Source organism: Oreochromis niloticus, linkage group LG10 (genome assembly GCF_001858045.2).
Source record: "Oreochromis niloticus isolate F11D_XX linkage group LG10, O_niloticus_UMD_NMBU, whole genome shotgun sequence".
Lineage (NCBI taxonomy): Eukaryota > Metazoa > Chordata > Actinopteri > Cichliformes > Cichlidae > Oreochromis > Oreochromis niloticus.
This window is the reverse complement of record NC_031975.2, coordinates 3,192,257-3,212,995: the sequence shown is the minus strand read 5'-3', so window position 1 is coordinate 3,212,995 and position 20,739 is coordinate 3,192,257. Positions and strand designations below refer to the sequence as shown.

Genomic DNA, 20,739 nt, shown 5'->3' with positions numbered 1-20,739 from the left:
AGGACATCCTCTCACTCTCTTTTAATAGACCAGACTCTTTGATTGCACGCAGCGCTGTTTGGCTTTGATGGCATTTTCTTTAAATAATAGTGTGCTTTAACATTAAACCTTAGTGTGATATCGGGGTGCAGTAGTTGTTCAGTTTCCCTGCTAGTTGCTTTGGTTGTGTAAAAGTGACTGCTCACAACAACTAGGCCGATCATGTCAATGAAGCAACATCTGGGCTAAATCTAATCGGCCTGTTGCAGCCTTAAAAAGATGTGGTTGTGTCTAATTTTGGCTAAAAAAGTCATCTTTTTATGATCCCAGAATGCCTTATTAAATAAAATTAATTAAAGAGAGAAAGTTTAGTAGGTTAAATCAAACATGGCATGTGGAGGACTGGTTAGTACTGCGGCCTGGTCTGACCCTTTCTGTACGGTTTGCATGTTTTCCCTGTGCAAAGACATGCACGTTGGGGTAATTCTCAACTGACTGTGGCTGTGAGGGAGACTAAAGTGTTTGCAGTGCATTCGTAGTATCAATCTGTGTATGCAAATGTAGCATGTAGTTTCAAAATGCTTTTCCCACTAGAAGAGTGCTATTTGAAGCTGCTAATGCTATATGTCATTTACATATGTTCTTTTTTCCCATTGTAGTGTTATTATTATTAGTAGTAGTAGTATTCAAATTTAAAGGCAAACAGGCTATCATCTGTTTGTATACATGGTCAGAAAGACTTTTAAAGTTGTTTCTAAAGTACAAAAAATTCAGGTATGAAAATATTAATAAATCACAATGTAAGCTTAGTAAATGAGGCTCAATGAAAAGGCAGATACACAATTCCACCAGCAACATAGTAGAAGATCACAGGTGAACTGGCCTGCCCTGAAACTGAAAACATTTTGTGCATCATGAGAAAAAAGACCGCACTGTTGATCTGCTGGAACAGTATAGGACAGCACGCCTCCATCAGTTCAGCCTCTGGTCTCCTCAGCTTCTACACATTCACTATTTGACTTTGTTAAAAGAAGAGGGGCGCTACAAATGAGTAAACAGTCCCGTCCCGACATTTGTCCCAGCACACTGCTGGAAAGAGAGGAACACATTCATACTAGGTCATGCATTTTAGTCCTTTATTTTTCAGATATCAGTGCAAATGAACACCAAAAATGAAAACATAAAAAAATGAAATAATGTTTCAGGTCTTCACATGAAAAAAATGAAACATCCTTTTTTTAATATATATATTTATATATATATTTGCTGCTACAAATGTATTTCTTAGATGCACAATGCAGATCTATGATTGTACGTCAATCCCCCAACTAGATCCCCAAACTCTTCCACAGAGCTTTGTTAACCAGTAACAGAAAAGAATAATCACAAAAATATTCAATGCACATTTATTTTTCCACACATTTTTTTTTTTAAATCAACTTGCTCAACAGTCTGTGGTTATTTAGGGACTGTTCATATTCTAAACCAGCCTCTCTCTCTCTCTGTGATATAAAAGACCTATTTTAAGACTTGACATTTTCCCCCATCACCAGTAGGGATACACAGGTAGTTCCCATGCGTCTGCATGCAACAGGCAGCAGTGAGGAAAGTCAGACATTATTACACAACACAGCGCAGGATAGATTATCATTTACCACATAGAGACACATGCAGAGAACAAACCAACCAAAAGAAAAAAACAAAGAAAAAAGAAAAACGATGGGCATAGCATCCTCGGCCTTTGTATGTACACTTGTACGCATATAATTCATATTTACATATCAGGGCATTAAAAACTAGGGTAATATCTTTTCTTAAACATTACAAAATAGTCATCTTTCATACTGAAAGTACTATTTACACAAATATATTTAACCATTGTGAAAATGTATTAATAATTGAAGAGACATACTTCATATGTAGTAAAAAGATCACGAGACTAAAATCGATAAAGCAGTATGTGAGATCAACTGAAAAGAGTACAGTACGATCCAAAAATAAGGAGCTAGATCAACCAGATATCCCTCAAGACACCAAAAGGTCTTGGTGATTGCTGGGGGCAGGTACACACATCCAGCTGCTTTCAAAACAAAGATGTACCTGTGGTCTTCTCTTTATTATCATGCAATTCTTTTGACATTTTATGAGATAGAGACTGCCACAAACAAATAATAATAACAATAAAAAAAATCTATAAACCACAATAGTGAAGAAATAAAGGAAAAAAAAATCACAAACTGTCAAATTCTCAACAGATAACAATACTGACTGTTTTTTCTTTTTTATTATCACATGCCATTAAATGATTCTGAAAAGGACTCCAAGGACTCGATAGTGCAAAGTCTGGGTACTCCTTTAAAGTGAAATGAAAAGGAAAAAGCCATGTGCTTCACACTCAAAAGTTTCTGTGTGCATGAAGAAAAGTGCCTTGGGTTTAACCAGGGTCGCAAGATAAGTTTCTCACACACTGCCTTTTAACTGTTGCTCTAGAAACCTGCTTACACGCAGTTGCTCAACTGTAAGCGCCGCGCTCGCTCTGTTGACCCATCTGCTCCAAACGGCTCAATCTGCAAACATAGTGCCCTGAATTTGCACTGTCGAATATTGGCCTCAAAACACGCACTTCAAATAAAAGCGAAAACAATGAGTTGTGACCGTTTAAAGCGCCAACGATATATTCCTTCTCCACTGGTAATTGTGCCACACTGTGAATCCCGAGGAACAAAGCATTCGTCGCGGCGGGATCTTCGCCGAATGCCGTTTTTGAGGTCCTCTGAATGACTTTAACACGGACACTGTTGTAATAGACCGCCGTGACTATTTGGAACCTTATCTAAAATTGATGGGACTCTGTCTATCTGGAAATGTTCTGATGGAGAAAATAAATAAATGTCCACTGAACTGAGCACTAACATTTTTAGAGTCATCAATAATGGATGTTGCTTGAAATGTTCTTTCTAAATGTTTTATGGCAGGCAACAGGAGGACTTGGAGTAGTGATATGTGTACAGTTCAAATAGTAAGAAAGTGTAAAAAAAAAAAAAATAATAAAGGAGGGCTCCGTAATTAACAAAATGTAGTACAAAATGTAGTGCATGACAATCAGTGATGGGAAGGTTTGAACTGTGACTGATGCACAGTTTTGGCTTTTGTGGCATTCTGCTAAGATACAGCTGTTTTGTACCGTTCCATGACCTCACTATTTAAAAATCGAAAAAGCGATGCAGAAGTGCATCTGAATTTGCTCTATGCCACCTGACAAAAAAAAATCATTCAATTTGCATTCTTTGTCATTTGTCTCATCAGACCAATTTGGCAAGTCATTCAAAAAATGAAAAACAAACAGAGTCAGTGAATTTCTTTCCATTTCTATTTTTCTGCAGTTGATACAAGTTCTACTCAGACGACTGGCTCAGCCCCTGGCTCTCATGGCTGTGCTTGTCATTGTGGGCGGGTGATTGAGGGGTAGAGCTCAGGCTGCGTTCATAGGCATGCATGTCACTGATAGGCTCTTCTTTAACTCTGACCACAGAATGGGCTCCCTCTGCCTGATCTCTCACCTCCTTCCTTAGCTGGATGCTGCCCTTCTGCAGCATGTAATATAGGATAGGGTTGGACCGCGAGAGCCGTGGAGAGTCTGGGTTTGAGTCACAACCCTCGTCCTCCTCTTCGTTCTCTTGACTACTCCACCGCACGGGGCTCTCAGGCTCCTGTTTGACTAAAGTAGGCGTCTCCCGTTTTTGAGTGATGGGCCACGGGGACGGGTGGCGACTCCAAGGGGAGCGCAGAGAACTGTCACCTGGAGGAGGGGTGGGCAGTGGTCTGAGATTACTTGGAAACCCTGAGTTGAGGGAACCGTGGGGATGCCAGCTGGGCAGTTGGAGGAAGCTGTGATTTTGGGCAGGCTGAGTGAGAATGCTACCGTTGGCCTTGCCGTTGGTCTGGAGGACGGAGGGACTGGGCGCCCCCCGGGGCTGCTGGGACAGCTCCTTTAGGCAGTTGTCGGAGAGCAGCAGCTGTTTGAGCACATTGAAGCCCCGGCTCTCTCGCGTAAGGGTTTCACTCGGTGGGCTCTTTGGAGGAACCTCTTCTTCCTTTAGAGTCCTCTGCTGCTCAGGCTCTACCGGAACAGCAGAGGAGGCAAAAATATTTGTGTCACCACTGTCCACTGCTCTAGGAGAGCTGATGTTACTCAAATTATCAGTCCGATCTGAACAGAGCCGCCGCTTCTTAGGGCTCGGGCTCGGATACTCCCTCTGTTCCTCTTTAACCTGTCTGGGCTGTGTGTCAGCCTGCATAGCAGCACTGGTATAGTAGGTAGCAGTCTGTTGTTTAAGCAACTGGCTGAGGAGGCCATATTTTGCTATGACCTCTGCAGGCCGCGGTTCAGCCTTTAAGTCCTGCTGGGAATCTGAGACGAGGCTATTCTTCTCATAGCAACTCAGCCTCTTTCTGCCAATCACGTCCTCAGACATGGCAGATGATGGTCCCACGTCCTCCATGAGCTCCGATTTGACCTTTACATCCAGAGGGGGGCCATTGGAGCTGTCGCAGGTGACGTGAGCACCAGGGTTCTTCTCACTGCATCCCCCCGCTGCCTCCACACTCCTCCTGCCACTGCCACTAGGCCTGTCTTTGCGGCTCACCGTCACTGTAGCTGAGTTTGTTCCTAGAAGGAGCTGCAGCACGGTGCGCCTTTCCAGAAGGTTCTCAATCTGTGATGAAGGAGGAGAAGCTTCCTTCCTACTGAAGGGTGTGCCACTACCTGAGGCTCCATCAGAGAGTGGAGTGGTGGTGGTGGTCCTGCCGATTGGAGCATTGAGTCTTTCCAAAAGGGCAAGGGGCCTGCTGGCATCGTGCTCCTGGCCCAGCCCTTTACCAGTGGGGGTGGGTGGGGAAGAAGCTGTCCCACACTGAGCCAGATTCTGTAACAGTTTACTAGCACTGAAGGCGGGCTCTGAGGCCTTCTCAGCAGGAAAGGTTTTAGATTTACACAAATCCAGTGGGCTGGATTGGACGTTGGGGGAAGGGTAGGAATATGGGGACAGAGCACCGCTTGGGTCACGGCCAAGTGAGTAGAGGGGCTGAGCTGGAGCTACAGACCTATCTATGGGGCTTTTTGTCCTCGCCTCTTCCCAAGGTACCAGTCCTTTTGGCTGGTTTCGAGACATGGTGGCTACAGTTACATCAAGAGGTGAATCTTGGTTACCTACATTTTTCTTAACCATCTCATTATTTCTGCGCTCAAGAAGAAGCTGCATGAGTGTGACCTTAGGGTGGGACTTTAGGTCTGGGCTCATTTCAGGGTCCTTGCCCTTGGACACCTTTGATCCTGATGGCTCTGGCTTCCACTTGTTTATTAAAGATTCTGTGAGTTTGTCCAGGGAAGAGGTAGAGATACAGGAAGAGGAAGATGAAGAAATAGAGGTGGAAACAGAGGAGACAACAGTAGAAGATGGAGATAAAGTTGTGGTGGAGGGCTGAGCAGAAGCTTGAGGAGAGAATGCACCTGGGGTGGAAGTAGAGAGGGTAGAGGTGAAAGAGGTGGAGGAAGAGGGAACTGTTTTGAGCCCTCCATCTTGCATACTGACACGGCTTCTCATGGAGAGGTCAATTGGAGAGCAACTTGAGTAGGAGCTCTCAGCATCGCTGCTGTCCTTGGTCAGGCTCCGCTCCTGGGTGGAGCATTCGCTGTCTGAGGTGACTGAAGAGGAGCCACTTGGTGGCAGAATGCCACAGCTGTCCTCCAAATGCCCATTCTTGGTCAGCTGCTTCTGGTTGTTGTGATTGTTCAGCAGCAGCAGCAGCAAGCTACTACATGTCTGGGGTGGGCGGGCTGGACGCGAGTCAAAGCCTCGTTTCTCCCGAGGTGGCTGGCTGTGAGTGTGGCTTGGAGCACGTGGGGGAGTGGGTGGGGAGCTTTGGCTGTGGCCACGCAGCAAAGAGGGGCTCTGTGGATTTGACAGGGCCATTCGAGGGAGTGTTGTCGTTACTGTGGTGGTTGTTGTCATTCCATTTTGGGTTGTTAAGGAGCTTAGCGTGTCTGGAGCTCCGGGCAGACTAGGTGGCCTTTTGTCCTGGTTGTGCTGCTGGTTTGCCATGGCAGCTAGTCTTTCGCTGGCTGATCTTCCAGAGAGCTGTGCTTTGAGCGCATGCTCCCTGGAATACTGCTGCAGATGGGCTTCGCTGGACAGCAGCAGGGCCAGCTGACTGCAGGCGACACTGGGCTTAGGTGAAGGCGCCGGACTAGAGCGGATTTTCACCATGTTAGCCACTGCCTTGAGTCGCTCTGCACAGGAAACTGAATCTGCAGCTGTAGGAGCAGCAGGAGGCGTGGCACTGTGTGCTGAGCGAGGTGACTCTGGGGGTCTGTCCTGGCTGTGTCCACGACGACTGTAAGGTGTGTTGCTATGATTCTGAAGTTTGCTCTTTCTCATCAGGCCCTTTAAGCGGCTTGAAGCGGTCCCATACACAGGTAGTGGCTCTTTGTCTGCCGGTGGCGCCTTGGATGGAGACGAACACTCACTTGGGGGTTTATTAGAGTGCTGAGACATCGCCACGCTCTGAAGTCGTGAGCTAAATGACTGAAGCAGTGACGCCAGCAGGGTGCTCTCTCCAGCATGAGGAGATCCCTCTAGTGCTCCATTCTGCATCCCTCCCGCTTGGCCATTCAGCTCCGCTGGGGGTGAGCTCATTCGCTGGTTCCCTGGATCATTCCAAGCTCCCGAGCGCAGTAAGCGGGCTTTCTTGAGGTGCTGAGAAGAACCCAGCGTGGGCCCATTGGTTCCACCCTTGGGAGCTGTGGGGCCATGGTTGGGCAGTTGGAAAGGCCCACCCACCTTATCACCCTGCTCCTGATTGCTGTGGGCAGCCTCAGACCTCCCACTTGCCGTGGCCCCAGGCCCGGCCACCACTGGATGCATCAGTAAACCTTCCAGATAAGTTAGAACAGCTGAATCCTTGTGTGTCTCAGGGCCAGGCTCCTCCCCATGAGTCATGTTCAATACTAGGATCCCCTCGTATGGCTCAGCACTTCTTACTGGGAAATATGTCCACTAGGTCATCTGGTTGACAGTGGCATGTACTTCCTAAATACCAAAAAGTGGGCAGGGTATTTCACCGAGTCAGTGTACGGCAGAGGGGAGGGGTGGATGCACTAGATGGATGTGATCCTCTCTGTAGTGGGCACAGTCAGCACTGTGTTAAAACAGCAACCATGGCTGGAGACAATCCGGGGCAGGTAGGCCTCCCAGGCATTGCTGTATGCCTTTAAACGCCGCAGGATCCCAGAAGGCCCAGCTTGAGGCTTATGTGAAAAGCAACTGAGGAGTCAGCGGGATTTCACCACAAAGATGTTGACACATTCCGTGGCTGTGGATGTTTGGGATGTCTGTCCTATGGCCTGGCTGTGGTTCTGTCAGTGGCGCCTTTCAGCTTTGCAGATCTCACATGGGGGGGACCTATGGCAGTGAGCGAGAGACAGAAAAGAGGGAGGAGGAGAAGGTTGGGTAGAGTGGGGGGGAGAAAAAAGAGAAAAAGGGAGAAACTGTGTGAGAAGCAGGGATTTACACAGCACTATATCACATTCATTTCACCACCTTGTCTGCCATCTCTGTTACTTAGCAACATTTCAGATTGACTGCACACGGCTCCTTCTCCTCTCTGCACTCTCCCCTCACAGCCACCAAACAGACGACAAATGTAGATTAGGCCTGATTGGATCCAAATTGAAAATTCAGGCCCACTACCTTGAAAACATTCAGGTCTCGAGCAGTAAGCCCCTCGCAGCAATGTCTTTCAAAAGCAAAGGGCCTTGTGAGAGCTGTGAATAATTCCTTATGCAGCTTGTCATTTCAGTGGATTATCCCCACCACCCCCACCGCCCCCTGCTCCTTATGCACTTGAGCAGCATCGCACACGACACAAACCTTGGACTACATAAAGCATGAGCCACCCACCCGCTCCCCGTGTCACATGCACACTAGTAAGCCTTTAAGCGTTCATGCCTAGACATAGGAACGAATGTGTTCACGGAGGCACATATACACGCATGTATAATCTTACTGCTGCGTTATCTTTATTAACACCTGGCCAGCTGGGCTTAGCGTTTTTGACCCCGATTCTTTTTCCTTTAATCAGAAGTGCAAAACCAGAAGTAACTTGACTTATGGGAGGAGTGATGTGAGCTACAAATAATCCATCCATTCACTTCTCCAAATCAGGGTCCCAGCTGCCAGGGGGCAAGAGGCAGGGTACAGACAGGTCTGCCACAGGGCTAGCAGAAAAACAGACAACCATTCACACTCACATTCACACCTAGGGGCAATTTAGAATCACCAGTTAATCTAACCCCACTAACTGCATGTCTTTGGACTGTGGGAGGAAGCCAGAGTACCTGGAGAGAACCTGCGCAAACATGGGGAGAACATGCACAGCTCCACACAGAAAGGCGGGAAACCTTGGGACCGTTTTGCTCTGAGGCAACAGCGCTAACCATCACGCCACAGTATTACCCAAATAAACTCAAAGGTTCACACATTGTGCACTGTGAACTTGTTTTTGTGAGCTTGTGTGACATTTTCTCCCTATAGCAGATTTTATAGTTGTACGTCTTTATTCATTTTGTGCATTTAGCCATGTTTTCTTTCTTTTAAATCTACTGTAAATTGTTCAGGTTGTGTTTTAGCTGTAGAGCCACAAGTGAAGCAGGTTGTGGCGTCACTTCCCATCATTGATAACAATTTTTCACTCTCTTCAGTGTGAAAAAAATAATATTTGTAATGAATTTCAGTATCTTTCACATGCAGAACAAGAGCGGAGAATCATTCTTGTTCTGCATCAGTAATTGTCATTTAATTCCCTTTGATTGTAGCATGTAATGAGTTACATTGCTCGTGCATACCTAAAGTAATAGAATTACAGTGCTACACCACTTTTTAACAATTAAACGAATAAAAAAGAGAGACTAAATAAGTCATATGAACTATGAGACAACATTTACATTCTGAAAACATTTGACTTTTATAATCAGCTTATAAAAGTCAGCTTTATAATAGTAAGCTCAACTCTTACTATTCTAACTGTTCTGCAAATTTTGGGAGGTTTACAGTGCAGTGCACATAAACAGAGCAGAGCTGCATCAAGGATATAACAGACAAGGTGCACTTAACTGTCGAGCACGTCTATATTATTGGGTGGGGGTGGCTTAAGGTTCAGGTGCACCTGTCACACCACACCACTGTCAGGAGGGCAGAGCCAGTGACACTGGGGTGAACATTGTGCCAGTTGCCATGACAGTGTCAGCAGTGCTGCTCTGGGAGACCTCTGCTCTGAACCCTGTCAGCGTGGTTTCCGTGGATACAGGGCACCGCCGACAGTCCTGGCCGCATCCCGTAAAGGTTAATTAATACAGTTTCCACCTCGTCTCAGCTGCTGTCCGTGTCCTTTCCCGATGCCGTCCTCACCTTTGGTGTCCGCTGAGTGGACCGACATAGCGGGTCACACGACAGGACAGCAGCCAGTGATTATGACGAAAGGCCATGGCAACCCACCACACAGTCACCGGGCTGAATATTTCACACAGAGGGCAACAGCGAGGGCCAGAAACAACAAGGTGGCAGGCTTCTAATCAGCCTGAAATCCATCCTCGGGGCCAAGGTCCACAGGTTGTCATGACAGTAAGGGCAACAAGGTGGCACTTTTAATGCCACCTTGGAAGTGAGCTGGGATTAGACGCTGGATTTAAGATGATCAGTGAGCAAGTAAGTCTGAGCAGCAGTAGGAAAACAATCAGCTTGGCAATTTAAAAAGACCTTTTCATACCAAAGGTCTGCAATAGGTTGATTAGACTGTTTGCGGGGGCACTGCATAGAACTGAATAACTTAACTGAGACTGGCCCATCAGCGTCAATTACAGTTCAAGGCCATCTTTAAGCTGGTGACCTAAATCTGACAACAACAAAAGCCAACCTGGTCACACTGGGCCATCTGACGTCTGTTGTCATGCTAATCTTAGATGCTCAGGATTAGACTATTTTCCTGCCAGCCTGCTTAGCACAATCATAATAGAACGGCCTGTAAAGACACGTTTGATGGGCACAGTAAACATGTCTGCATGTTTACCTTCCACACAGCCTGGCAGCATTACTAATATGCTGGGAGTCAGCCCCACAGTGAGAGAAAGGGAAACAAAAAGAGCACTGACAGTTTTAACACAGGGAATTCTGTTAATCTCTGCTGCTGGCAATGAACCTTTGGAATTACAGTTGACCTTGTCTATGTTTTTGCCCAAAGACACTTCTATACAGAGCAGACAAGGTAGCACGGGGACACACTGACACTGCACTATAGCAGTATATATACAAGCTGCTGCATTCACTGCATCACATAAAGCACAAATTACTTGAAACAAAAGCGAGGCCCTTCAGGCTCTCGAGATGCATTTAATGACAGAGCCGGTGTCAAAAAGCCCTGCCATGGGAAGGGCACGGGAAAATGCGTTCTGCTCAGTGACACGGCTCTGTTAACAAATAAATGACCTTAATATAGGCAAAGCTGTCCTCCATCCTGAGCCCCTAAAGCACACGACCCTCTTCCTCTCCGCTTTCACAATGCGTGCATTACTTTTACATGCTCTCCCCTGGTGTATACATTGAAAATGACCTTACACATCTGTTAACATGTCATCTCATTGGTGGTGGCACCCAAAATGCCTGACCTCCACCCCCTCCTCCCACAGCACCGATGAGCTGCTGTATGGTTTCTGTGGTGATTATCCATTATCCTTGACAATGTCAGCCAATGACAGAGCAGGCACCATTCTAAAATGATTTTTACCCCTACAGTCAGCCACGTACATGCGCGGGGGAGGGCAAATGATGGGGATGGGGGCGAGGCTTCATCATCCCTTGGCTGGTTGACTCTTCATCTATTTCTCTCTCCGTTTCACTCCTCTGGTACTTAAAAGACACTCTGAACAGGAAAGGTCACTGCACTCTCGGTGGCACCAGAAGGTCGACTGAACGTGTCGATGCAGATATCTCGGATTAAGTGACAAAACGTGAGCTTCGCTCTCCTCCCCTAACCCCCAGATTACACTTCCTCCACCACCGCCACCAGGAACAAACAAACACACTTCTTGGTAATCCAGTGTTTTTCCCCTTTCCCAATCTTTAAAAAAAGCGAGTTTCTAAACGACCTTCATCGTCAGCAATGGTAATCCACTTAAGCCATTTAAAATGTATGAGACCAAACAAAAGAATTAAAACGGGGGTAAGAGCCAAAGGAGCGGCAGTTAAAGTCAAGGTCATCCATGCCGCCAAGGCTTTTCCACTTGATGCAACAGCTGGTGTCCATGCAAAGCTCTGGGCGTTAATAAAAAGTGACAATGCTGCCTGAGCGGTGTGTATTACTAATGTCTGACACCAGCCTGGCAGATGTGTTCTCCCTGCATTAAAGGGGAGTCAAGGTTAAAGGAATTTAAAAGGAGAGGCAATGCCTAAACACTATTATATCATGTAATCTGCAGCCCAGCCCTGCTGCACATACTCAACAGGGTAGCTCACTTACACATGCAGCGTGACCGCTATTTGTAAATTCAATATGGCCTGACATGATTAAATAAGACAAAACATAAGCTACCTGACCAAATGCAGTTGCTCCGAGCCTTCCGTAAGCGAACGAGTCCACGAGAGGAAAGTTGAATTAAAAAGCTCGTGTTCACCTTGAGAAAGGTAAACAAGAGGATAAACATGCTACTGAACAGCGGGAGAGCTAGAGCAAGAAAATGCTTTTGCAGATAAGTCAATCGGGACAAAATAACACTGAAACACAATACACAGAAACACGCACACCCACACAATGAGAACTAGGGCATACTGACCCACTTCTTAGGATGCATTGACCAAACAAGTCATGCATAGCCCGCACACACCCCCCGTGTGAGCGCGCTCAAACCCATGGATGCACCCCACATAGAGGAAACGGGATACGGGAGTGCAGGAAAGTCAGATTTCTTGACTTAAGCAGCACAGGTTGCCTGCTGGAACATCCTACTCAGAGTGTGCGGGGGACATTTCAGAAAATGGGACCAGAGTGCTAAACTTCTCAGCCTGCATCTGGCCTTGGATGAGGAGCGGGGGCGGAATTTAACTTCATCAGTACAAAGAGTTCTTAGGGTTGAGAGAGAGACAGGATAGAGGAATTCATGCATGCTGATGAGTCATCCAAGCACTTCATAGCCCAGCTGAGCAGCTAGCCAAACTAGCCTGTGCATCCCTGCACTGTATCACAGCGTCGGACACTCTTTACCTTACATGCCCAGGCTCGCGTGGATGTGCTTACCAAAGTGTTTGCGTCCATAGTAAATATTTGTGTGCCATTTGGAAGACCCACCCAAGGGCCATTTCCTGAGTGGCTGAGAATTAGTGCATCAATTAAACACACTCACACACATTCCTTGTTAATGAGCCGTGGCTGCCATCAATCTATACCTGATTCGTTTCTATTGGGCTCCGAGGTAATCTTCTGCTTACATCGCCTGTCTGAAATGGCGCTCATTTCCCTCCCGAAACAACACACATTTTCCATTTGTAAACACTGTCGCTGGAAATAGGAACAGCTGATTGCCCCACGGCCAGCTCACCAAAAGGCAGAGCTAGGCCCTTGAAACAGACTGCAGTCACTTTGCAATTGAGATCAAATGTCCCACTGTCAGACTGCCCTGAAAGCTGGATAAAACCAGCTAAAAAACCTTGGCCTTTAATGGATCATTTCCATAATATCCTTGGCATCATCCCTAAGAAGGCTGGTGCTATGAGTCAGCAAGAAGTCTGGCTTTATTGGGTTAAAGAGAGTCCTGCTTCTTTTTTCTTTTACTGTAAGTGATATAGGATGGTTTGGAGTATTATAGTGTGTGACAGAGGTCTAAGTGACAGAAAAAGAAGAGGACACATCTCTGCTATCATTCTGCCTTTCATAATGCTCCCATTGACCTACTTTCTAGTTTTTAAATCATCCTAATGCTTGCTCCGAGTGAAGCCGGAGAACGATATCGCAGGGCATAATGGCCTGTGAAGGGACATTCCATTAGAATCATCAAAAACACAACTTCTTTTTTTGTTTTTCCTCTAGATCAGCAAGAATGCAGGGCTATTCAAAGTTCCACAATTAAGGGCATCTTTTAAATCAATTAGACACATTTAACCCAATAAAGTATAAAACAATTATGCGCAACCTTTTTTCTGAGAAAAACCTCTCAAGCAGCACCAATCCACTTGGCAGGGCAGAGCTGAGCGCAAGCCAATGAGCAAGAGATTTCAATAAGATTAGTCCTACACCTGGCCTTAAAGCCTGACCGGTGCTCACACGGCTAGAGCTGAGGCAACCACAAAAACAGATCCACTCCACAGCACGGACCCCACAGGAGCAAACTGTTTTCGGAAATATAAAAAGTAGCATTCCTGCTGACCACTAGAGAAAAGTGGAGGCTTCAGACGCTGACAAGGGTTTCATTTTTCACACCCGGGAGCAACATCCAAGTTTAACATAAACAAATGAACCACGTTTATGTGCAACTTTGTAATGTGATAATCAGTTTGTATATATTTCGTTGTGGCTGAAATTACAAAGGGACAGTAAGGCGTCGAAGACAGTTAATAACTTAAAAAGGTAACTATACTTTAAATATACCAGGCAAGAGCTTTAGATAACACTGATGGAAACAAGCTGCTGTATGCTTGCCATCCTGCAACCTCAAAGGACCTTGTGCCACCGTGCAATCTTTTGTTACACAACCTGGAGAAACCTCAATTATAAGCTGCGGACACACAACCTCAGCTATTTAAACTTGTGTTACAGTCCGCGTGTGATTTCTTTTCAAGCAAAACACCGAGAGAACGGATTTTAACCAATTTCTAAGCCGAGATAACCCCGATCAATTACACTGGAGATTATAAAGGCATACTTGCCAACACTGCCCTATGGGCAAAGGCTGCTGCAGTTTCATTTGGAAATTCTAAAAAGCCGTTTTTAAAAAAAATCAGGTGTCCTAGATAACGTTAAATGTTCCACTGAGCCAAAATAAAGCACATTTCATACTGAATAATTTATATACTGGTAGAATGTGTTGATATCACCATAATGTGATAGGACATATTTTTGCTGGAAAAAGAAAACACTGAGCTCTAAATGACACGGTCACTACCTGTTTGTAGGCACAGGCAACAACAGGGCTGAAAGATGATGACAATAACGTGGTGGCGGAGCGCTACTTTGCAGTTGTGAGATGGACTAATATTGAAGAAAAGATGACAAAGATGGTTGGAAAACTAAATATCACAGAAGAGAGGAGAGACTGCTGACAGCCCATACATGCCCATCTGCTCTGACTTTTAGGACACATACAGCTTTACAGCCAACGCACAAACTCATTTGAAAGGTTTCCATCCCTGAAATAAATCATTTATATAAAATGAGAAAAATATTATTGCCGACTTGTTGCATCTGTTGCATTAACCTCCTAAGACCTGAACTCAGGTCATGCATTTTTAACTTCTCTTTGCTATTTGGGCTGATTGGGACCTGATGAATGTAAAAGCAAAGAATTACCTGATTTTTTTCCCTTTTTTTTTCTCTAATTTTTGTTTCTGAGAAAAATCAGATCCACATGAGGACATTCGTTTTAAATTTCGATAGAACAGTGGCAGTAAAGCTTTTCTTTAAAATGCTTAGATGTGAACTTCAGACAAGAATGAGGCCGGGATATTTTTCATATTTAACACACAGCAGGAAAAACGTGTTTGCACTACTGGAGATGGATGGTGTGCAGCACACCTGCGACTCACTCTCACTTTTAAAACCTTTAAACAGAAACTGAAAGTGTTGTGATTTTAAATCTCTTTTAGGAGACTTAACTACGCACAGTCACCTGAACTTTGTCTGGTTCAAATCAGATAAATGATCAATCCAACTTCATACATGCGCCGTCAGGTTAACTAAGTGAGAAATTATTTTAAAGATTTTTTTTCTTAACTAACGATTTGGAAAGAAATTAGATAGTTTCGGGTTGACAGACAAAAAAAAGCAAAAGGAGATTTCCTATTTTTAACAATCCTTTCCCATTTAGCGTTTCATCAATAATGAAAACCCCCATATGATTTTACTGCAAAATATTATACAAATGACAAAAACACATTAGATAAAATGCAGTCTTTTAAATGTAGCAGCAAGCTAGTGTTAAACTGTGCAACAAACTCCCTGCTATAAGACCTTTTTCTAGATGTGTGCCAAGATCCTCATGATCTCTGCTGAGCTGTAGATAAATCCATATCCTATAGACACCAGGGCAAAACAAACTTTATTTAGCTTGACCTTCTCCTTATATTTAAGCCTTCCCCTCACCGGTGAGTCTAAGCAGTGGGCTGCACTACTTACTAACTACAGCAGGGTCACTTGAGTGCTAGAATAAAGAAGCAGCGAGGCCCTGCCTGAGCTGCCCTCTGCCTGTCCAGGACTTGTGAGCTGCCCTAGTTAGGAACTAATTTCTAATGTTGGAGTACAAAATATTTTTCAGGTTTATATTTACATAAATATCCCACAATAGAGTTGACACAAGCCATGTTTATTGAGTAGAGTGTTTGGAAAATAAACTATTCATATACTAGTGAAATAAACAACTTTAATAATAGAACTCCCTATATCAATTCAATTTTATTTATATAGCACCAATGCACAACAACATGTGGCCCAAAGTGCTTTATATTGTAAGCTAACGAATCTCAGTCACATGACCACCTATAAGCAAGCACTTTGCAACAGTGGGAAGGAAAAACTCAGTTTTAACAGGAAGAAACATCTGGCAGAACCAGGCTCAGGGAGGGGCGGGGCCATCTGCCATGAAGCTTGAGGGTAAAGGGAGGGAGGAAAAAAAACATACTATGGGAGAAAGAAGCAGATTTTAATATTTGCTGATGACTAAATACAGTACTGTTGAAAAACAAGCAGGGAGTGAAAGGAGATGAGTTAAGATGAAACACGGTGCATGATGGGAAGCCCCCAGCAGCCCAGGCCTATTGCAGCATAACTAATGGCTCAGGATCACCCGATCCAGCAGTAACTATAAGTAGAGAGAGCGTCTGTCTCTCGAAACCAAACTCAGACTTCGTTCCACAGTAGAGAGGAGAGTCTACATCCCATTCTACTTTTGAAACCAAAAGTAAGAATACAATTTGAAAGCAAAGTGCTCTGTTAGGATAATATGGTACATGGTTCAACTGAAGGGTTTTCAGAGCAGCCTTATAATAATGAATTAAAATAGAAGTAATAAATGCATCAACTGTTTTAGACAGGATGTTTCTAATTTTAGCGATTTTGCCCAAATGAATGAAGGCCGTGCTTTCCTGTTTTTATACTGGGTCCTCTTAAATATATGCATCAGGTCAATTTGGCTTAATCAACTTTTATTGGTCACATTCTGTCAGTGATTGGAGAGTTCATGATTTGGGCCCTGCCTATTACACACGGAGAATATAAACATACTTGCAATGCCTGCTCAGTATTGACAGCACAGTGAATGCCACTGACAGGCTGAACAGATTGGTGTAATTGGCTTGGAATTTAAATTTCATAGTGGAATGCATGCACTGGGCTAAGGGGGAAAAAAGAAAAATTATACACATCTAACACTGAATATCTATATCCTTTTGCATATCTGGTTTAATTAGACAAACTATTCAGCTTTATTCGGGCCGCCAACACAAATCTGTTTCGCTGCACATTCAGACTGATTTTAGAACACGTGAACAGAAAAGAAAGTTTGAAATGCAACTCCAGTTGGATTTCTACAGCTGTGGATCAAGAATATTACATTTAAACACAACTAAATGTGAAAAAAAATCATTTTAGAAATACAAATGGAAAACTAGACTAAAGGGAGGCAAACTAACTGAAACGATGTTGTGCACTTCGACAACAAATTAAAAAAAAAAGAAAAATATACAACAAATCTCGTTCCTTTTAGACGCTGCTGGGTCAAGCCACAAATTTGTACTAAATACTTTTTCTCATTTGCAACATACATCATGCCAGGAGTGACAGACGCAGAGCTCGGGCTGCTGTTAGAGCACCAGGGGTATATCTGCTGGGGTTTGTGTACAGCCAACCTTAGCTTCGTAGTTACTGACCCCTCGGCTGTTACCGCAGCAACCTATCCCATTGGGCTAGTGATGACCACACACAAATCTGATCTGATCACTTGCAAATAGCAGTCTGCACGATCTGTCTCTACAGATGTGATTTGAGAAACAAATTTGATTTCCCCGCAGCCTGAACAAAGCCTCCAAGCTTTCTTTCTGGTTGTCATTCCTCAAACTGCTGCTGCTTTTCCATCTAAGCAGAGGTTAATTGCAATTAATTGCCTTCACCTGGCAGCCCAGGTGTAATCAGCGCTTGATTGAGTAGCCAGAATGAAACCCAGCAGGGCTCTAAAGCAGAACCATACCCATCATTAACACCGTGTTGATGAAATTGTGCAGTAGAAAGAAAAATATTCTTTTTTTTTGTAATTGCCTTTACTGTAACTAAGAGAAACCTGCTAATTATCAGCCTAAATGCAGCCTAAAAGGGCCAAGACCTGCAGGAAACAAGCATGCCCTTCCCTCAGTCAATCACTGACTGTTAAATCAGACCGAGAGACTGACGAGGCTAGCACCCAACCGCAGCGGGCATATCGTTTCCTGTATTGAATGTGACTGAGAAAAGACGATCCAGTGGTGGAAAAAAGTAAAAAAAGAGGGTAGCAAAAAAGCATTTTGCCTAGTGTGGGTTTAACACCCCTATTGTGCCGTGGCTGTGGGGCGAATGCAGACACACATCATGCTCCCGTACCTTGTCATCCTTAGCTGAGGAGGCTGATACAGGTAAAGTGCAGTAATCAATTTGCTCCACTGGCAGGAGTGCTCCTTTAGAATACTAATCAGGTTTCTTCCCTCATTCTAGCCATTCCTCCACTGCTGCCCCCTCTGCCTTTCTCCTTTCTTGTTCACCTTTCTCATGACTTGACACCCCCAACCCCCCTGGTGCCCCAGACCTGACCAAATGCTAAAGGAGGGCGGGCTGTCTTCTGCACAGATAACTGCTGCCACTAATCAAGCCTACGTGCACCGGGGCGTGGGATTAAAAGAGCTTGCACAGCTTGACTCAGGCGCTGAATGGTGGTAGCGCGTGCACATACACTTGCACAAGATCAAAAATTTAAAGCAAAAAAAAAGAAGCCAGCAGTGTCTTGTCCTAGAAACACACATGCACACACGAGCCTCAGACGAGCAAACAACACAACAAGGTCAACTTAAAAGCTGATGTTAGGTGAACATTCTCGGGCTATAAAAGAACACACACAAGAAGATTAGATCTAAATTTGCTCCGCCAGTCAAAACGGGACTCAGTGGCGAGCCACCCATCTCTATCTCTCAGAACACATGTCACGCAGGGAGCCGCAGTGTTGTGTGCATCTAAAGCGGAAGAGGAACAAACTCGACTGCGAATTGACAGGGCCTTAATTCCAGTTCGTTTTTCATTTGGGGAGATGGCTTACAACAAGAGGGGAGGGGAGGGGTCTCTACACCATATCAAACACATGCTGGAGTTGCCTGGAGGCTGTAACAAAGCATCCTCAGTGTTGTGCTACACACACACACACACACACACACACACACACACACTCACAGAAGTGTATATATATGTATATATATATATAGGTGTGTGGGTGGGTGTGTGTGTTTCAGAAAAAGAGGAGACAACGCCACCCTATGCATCAGCAGGGATATTTCATTATGTACATAACGAGTGCCATTAATCGCTCTTAACAAGAGGACACAACCTCACCTTGGCAGTCTCACACGCACAGCAGGAAGGTGGGGGTGGGGGTGGGGGAGATGAAAATATCTATAGCGCGCACTGAAATTAAAATTCACCACACTCAAGGACCCGCCGCCTCCTTTTGACCGACCACATCGCGGCCCGAGGGTGCGTGGAGGCAAGCCAGCAGTCATATAGGAGCTGCTCGCCTGATAGACGCATAAAAACACATTAAAAAAAAAAAGAACTTAAAAAGAAGAGAAGAAGTGTTAGGAAAATGTCGCAGTGGCGGTTGCCAGCAGGGGCTCGTGCCCTTGACATACTGACACGGGTGGAAGGGGGGAGGGTGTCATGTGACACTCCTGTCATTCACCTGATCACCCGCCTGCCCTCCTGGCCACCTGGCAAATGCACCCCCCCCTTGTGCCGATATATCACCCACCTTCGTGCGACCTCATATTCCCTGACCTGGCACAGGTACCCACCACCCTCCCCCTCCCCCACTACAGCACCCATGCCCATTGCCACCACCTCTGCCTCTCTGCAGTACCCTGTCAGCCCCATCGCTAGCTCTCACTGCTCCCCCCTCTTCCCTCCCTTCCCCATCACCACCACTACCCCACCCCCGCGGCTGTGCAGCAAGGTCAGGTGGGTCACCGTGTCCTCATCTGTAATCCGCTGCCATTCGTCAGCAGCCCCGGCCCAAGCTGGAGGAGAGAGAGAGAGAGAGAGAGAGAGAAAGGAGGCTCTCCGACGAGGGGAGAATGCCCAATTAAGCAGCTGTCACACACACACACAGCTCAACACAGCAGAGCAGGAGAGAGAGCCCGAGAGGGAGGGAGGCTGCAGAATCAGCCTACTGTCCACAGACACAGGGGTGTGGTGGGGGAGTGTACATGAATCCTTTCAGCTGTGAGTGTCTGTGTATTGTTTGGGAGTGTGTGTGTGTGTGTGTGTGTGTAGCAGTTGGATGAGGTCAACTTCAGTTTAGACATGTAGGACTGCTGTCTGAAGTATGTCAGTGGTGATGGGGGGGCAGACTTTAGAAGAGAAGAGATGCTAGAAATCTTAAAATGACAAAAGTGCTGAAAACACTCTTGAGTATCGCTTTTATGTGTAACCACAAAATTAATGAGATGATCGGGGAGAAGTGGTTAGATGCTCCTTGGGAAATTAAAAAAAATAACCCCCCAACAGATAATCATTGGCTAATAGCCAATTGGCTGTTAAAAAAAACAAATCCAAAGGCCGGTCGACACTAACCCCACGGTGGACTGTAGGTTTGAGCAGGTAGAGTTACACTGAAATTCTTTACAGTCACAGACTAGCAGCAGATATCAAATGGGTGACAAATATCCCATAATTGGATCATTCATCACCAGCAAACGCGTCTGTTTTGAGTAATGGGAAAACTAATCAGCAAAAATGATACAGAGACGACTCCACGCCAGGCAGCAGGAAGATTTATGCCAGAGCGATTCCAGACTCAAGCCTGTACCTATTGATTGTTTAGTCTAAATGCTTTTTCGTTTAATCAAAAGAAAGAGTCAAAATGGTACTATGCCAGCTGGGTGATGAACAGGTGTGATCGAGCCTCGGGTCTAGGGCACAGAGGGATTCTTAGTTGGTGAGAGGAGGCTCTTTCCGTACTTGCGTCTTCCTTAGTAATACCTTAAAATGTCAAAGTTCAGCAGGGTTCAGTAGAGCTTCAAATCCAGCTTTGAGTGGTTAAAAAGGATTGCGTCACAAGTGTGAGGGACACTTATCCAGTAAATCCTGTCTGAGTAGAGAGTACAGTTCACGGGGACTTAAGCTAGATGTCATACAATGCTGTGAAGTATTTGCCCCTTCCTGACTTCTTATTTTCTTGCATATTTCTCACACTTAAATGATTCAGATGATCAAACT

At 45.2% G+C, this 20,739-nt stretch overlaps 1 protein-coding gene across 2 annotated transcripts in view; it reads right to left on the bottom strand.

Annotated features, from left to right (window-relative positions):
• Positions 1-1,101: 1,101 nt before the first annotated feature.
• nrip1b (nuclear receptor interacting protein 1b) overlaps positions 1,102-20,739 on the bottom strand; it is a 39,015-nt gene continuing 19,377 nt past the window's right edge. Inside the window, exons 1-2 of one of the 2 annotated variants that reach the window (XM_013274183.3) lie at positions 17,863-17,983; positions 1,102-7,439 (exon numbers count right to left, since the gene is read on the bottom strand). In XM_013274183.3, the coding sequence (XP_013129637.1) occupies positions 3,375-6,977 (3,603 nt within the window). In that variant the 5' untranslated portion in view covers positions 6,978-7,439; positions 17,863-17,983 and the 3' untranslated portion in view covers positions 1,102-3,374. Of the gene's footprint in view, positions 7,440-17,862; positions 17,984-20,739 lie in introns of those variants that run through there. The other variant, XM_005454595.4, reaches the window with a different exon arrangement.